A 4,156-nucleotide genomic window follows, 5' to 3' on the forward strand; every position below is an offset into this window, starting at 1 on the left:
GTTATGAGATGGGTAGTGTTGGACTTGTGGATCTGCACTTGTGTAATTCTAATCATATTCATCAAATATTATTCAATTATAAATCTGTCTCTTATACACATCTAGATGTGTATAAGAGACAGCATACAGGACATTTTATTGGTCAATGTGTTGTTCACTGAGAAAAGGTCATAGATGCACATAATATATACAAATAATGAATGTTTATGAGTGTAATGGGGTAGAATATTTCACGAGGTGAAAGACTGGATGTTCTTTTCAATGAGGTGAATAGAACATCCAATCTTTCACCTCATGAAATATACTACCCCATTATACGAATGAGAAACATTCATTATATGTTTTATACAACACCAACAGGATGAGCCTCGAAGAATACTACAAGGACCCATCTTCCTTTCGAAGGCCAGCATAAGACCATCCTAGGCTTAGGAATCGATCAAGTTCGGCTAATAATAGGCTCAAATCCTCACTGCTGAAGGTGGCAAAATACTCCATATGTTAAACTGTGTATGTTACTGCCTATTTTGTTACATAATTAAATATATATTTATATATAATACAGTATATATTTTATAACATAATTCTACCTTTTTATTACATTAATAAAAATATGTTTAAACTTCAGCATTACATCTTACTTTCAATGCATGTCTGTTCTTGATTCTGACAGCTCCTAGACTCACAACATGCTCATCATCAAAGCAAAAGTCACTCCGATTCCGAAACAATTCCACATGATCACCACTCCTACCTTTGTCATTCATCCAGTCTAAAAATGAAACGACCAGCACATTGTAGACAGCATCCGGAAGGAAATCTGTGGGAGTCACATAAAACGATGCCGTTTGCTGCTCGTCTTCCCTAACTTTCAAGCCCTCTTTATTGATTTGCATCCGAGTGGGAACAATGAAGATTCTGTTACCAGGTTGAGATACCTTTGAAAACAAGGACTAATGTAGCATATTATGAATCTCAAAAAAATTTGAAAATTAGAGGTAACAGAAGGAACCATTAACAGAAGGCATGTTGGCACAGCGGCAAAGCTTTGCAATTTCAAGAGAGAGTTCGGTCAGATTGCTTGTGCCCTTGGAAAGATAATTACATTTTTATCTCTTCATCCAGGAATATGAATGCGCAGGTATGAAACTGGCAGCGCATGTTTAAGTGTTGCTGCCATATTGGTGCAGGACCAGGCAACACCCCTCAGACAGCTTTTTATACTCCTTGGTGAAGAGAAAAAACGTACAGTAGATAAAGCGCCTTGCTCAAGGACACAAGTGAAATGAACAGGAAAGGATTAAAACCCCGACTTTAAGGTTGGGAAACCAAACCGTTCCTGCTGCGCCAAACCGCTATAAATCCTGTAAAATAGTGATAATGACAATTGTATAACAAGAGCCTTGCAGGCATCAACGTTCCTATGCATGATACATGACTTTATCAGAAAATATAAGGTTGGGTCAAATTTGTGTGGTGGTTTAATTTGAACAATTCAGGAGTGAGTTTTTATGGTCCAAAATAGTGATATTGATAGGCAAATACAATAGTAGAATAAAAAAAAACACTTTTTTATTTTTTAGTCCTATACAGTATTTTCATTTTACAGTAGTTTGAAACAATATCGGGGGTAGGGGAGCTGGCATGTCCTACTAGACAACAATATATAAAACCACCTTAGCAGGCATCAACTTTATGCTGTATAATGGTGAAGTTATGTGACTGAATTTTATACACGAAATACTTCTATTAGAAAAGATATTTAGGCCATTTGCTGTGTTATGCTGTGGTTGCGAAAATGTTGGCCTATAGGCCTACTTAATACATCAACTGTAATACTATTATCACTATGGATTGTTTTTAACTTTCGCAGGGACGTATCCACTTAAACTTTTGAAGTAAAAATATATAAGGCAAAAATAAAATTACAGTAATATAACAATATTTCGTATTATTTCAAAATTATTATTTAATATTAAATGCAGTATCAATAAACACAATACTTTGTTATGTTAGTACTGTTTGCACGAGAATGTTAGTGACACCATTGATATTTTCCACAAGGGCAATGTGGGACAGTATGACAAGATAGAGTGCAATGAAAATAAAGTGATGGATGGTTAGTTAGAAAACTTATCCCAAGGGCATTAGGGATGTCACTGTCCGTAAAACAAAAATGTCCGAAAACCTTTCCTGAAGATGTCTACACACACACACACACACACCCACACACACACCCACCCATACACACACACATGCAAAAAAGTGAATACAATAGTTCCTATTGCATTATGTGCATAGGAACTAAAAAATAATAACATGAAAGGGTTTACTTCTGCTAAACGATTAGAACCAGCTTACCTTTTCTTGCTCAAACAGTAACCCAAACATCTTCAACATTTCTAAAAATACCTCTAAGTTGCTGGCATCTTTCGCTATCTCATGTCGCCACAAATGATGTAGCAACTGTTCTTGTAGAATTCCCTCACGGTCGAGTTTATACCACTGCTTCAGTATAGGCAGCTACAAGAAAATATGAAAACATAAAATGCATGCAATTCACAATAATTGTAAATATCATAAAAATGATTAAAAAAAATATTTATAGGAGATTGTTATATTGCTTACCGTGTCAATATCATCTGGTTTCACTACTGTGATGATTTCCGTCACGACGTCGATCATCATGCGCAAGTTTGTAATAACTGTGTACTTTAACTTCTCATTAGTCTTAGAGTACAGAATTATTCCGGTGTCATTTAGATAATCGAGGACAGTGTTGAGCGTTGGTTTAGAAATTCCACATTCAGATGCAATTTCCGTGACCTTAAAATGTTGAATGAAAAGAGGATTCCATTCATACAAATGCAAGAAATATATTGTAGTCAGCTACCTTGCTTAATTTGACCCTTTTATACAATGGGTTAACCCAACCAATGCTGATTATTTCTTGCTTTATATATGTTGATTAGATTTCCTCCCAAAATTATTATTCTAATGCTCATTGGCTCTTGCCTTATATGTTAATTTAAAAAGCTTTGAAGTAGTTGGTAGAGAAAAGTAGGGCAGAACTATTAGTGACTCCAAATTGGCTGGATGTAAATTTGCTGTGTTCTATTTTATCACTATAACAACTCCCTAGTTATACACACCTCCACCCCCCCCCCCCCGGCCTAGCGGTGACCCCAGGCCTAGCGGGGACTTAGCCGGGGATGTAATTTTCAAAACTGTTTCATGCATGTAAAAGTCCACACCACCTTTCGGCAGTACGGGGCATCGTTTTAACGGGGCATCGTTTTAACGTATCATCCGGCTAAGTCCCCGCCACTTACCGAAGTACAGTCCATGTAAAATGCCAGTAAAAGGTTCAGTTTTTTTAATGTAATTTATACCATGATCTATAAAAAATGAAACTATGAAGGTAGACATAAAGTACTGGTAGGTGATTTTTTAATTACCAAAACAGACAGTGTTGACTGAATGCCAGGCCCGGTTTGACAGCGCTAGGCTAGGTCTACACACCCAAAACCTTGGTACTACGTGTAAAATTCCCAGCTTTCGAGTGGCCTGTTACATCTACGGGTAAATTTTAGGTATGTCCGGCACTACAGGGACACAATTATGTGTACATCCCTGGCTCAGTCCCTGGAAGTGCCCGGCTATGGCCCGGGTCCGGGGGGAGGGGACTACAATTGACAAGTGCATTATTGATAACTAGGCTGTTCAACAGTGAGACTTGAGCTCATAGGCATGAGCTGGGAGAAGGGTTTGAGAGGGGTCCCCCTCCAAAATTAGACTTTTTTTGAAGAATAGGAACCTCTGAATGGCGGGAAGTCGCACTCTCAAGACTGTGACAGACATGTTTCCGCTTGGTGTGGGTCTATTTTTATATTTTTTATGGTTTCACTGCCCAACAAACTCTGTCAAACATGTGAGGGGGGTTAGGATACAAGAGAAAGAAATTTATGAGATGGGTAGTGTTGGACTTGTGGATTTCTATTCACATTCATTAAATATTATTCAATTATAAATATTATAAGGAAGCATATGTTACCTCATCCAAGGAAACACAGAGTCTTGTTTTTCCAACATCTTGTACTTTGGACTGGAAATCAACCCAAGTAGTGGGAATAGGTTTTGCCGTTGCCTTCATGTA

General features: G+C 37.5%; 1 protein-coding gene across 1 annotated transcript in view; it reads right to left on the minus strand.

The window, feature by feature from the left end:
* LOC117105488 overlaps positions 1-4,150 on the minus strand; it is an 8,612-nt gene extending 4,462 nt beyond the window's left edge. Inside the window, exons 1-4 of the mRNA XM_033246650.1 lie at positions 4,055-4,150; positions 2,629-2,826; positions 2,362-2,523; positions 642-938 (exon numbers count right to left, since the gene is read on the minus strand). Of these exons, the coding sequence (XP_033102541.1) occupies positions 642-938; positions 2,362-2,523; positions 2,629-2,688 (519 nt within the window). The 5' untranslated portion in view covers positions 2,689-2,826; positions 4,055-4,150. The remainder of the gene's footprint in view (positions 1-641; positions 939-2,361; positions 2,524-2,628; positions 2,827-4,054) is intronic.
* Positions 4,151-4,156: the final 6 nt, after the last annotated feature.

The sequence above is a fragment of the Anneissia japonica genome, unplaced genomic scaffold (genome assembly GCF_011630105.1).
Source record: "Anneissia japonica isolate Jap-2015-1 unplaced genomic scaffold, ASM1163010v1 scaffold7028_len109220_cov148, whole genome shotgun sequence".
Taxonomy (NCBI): domain Eukaryota; kingdom Metazoa; phylum Echinodermata; class Crinoidea; order Comatulida; family Comatulidae; genus Anneissia; species Anneissia japonica.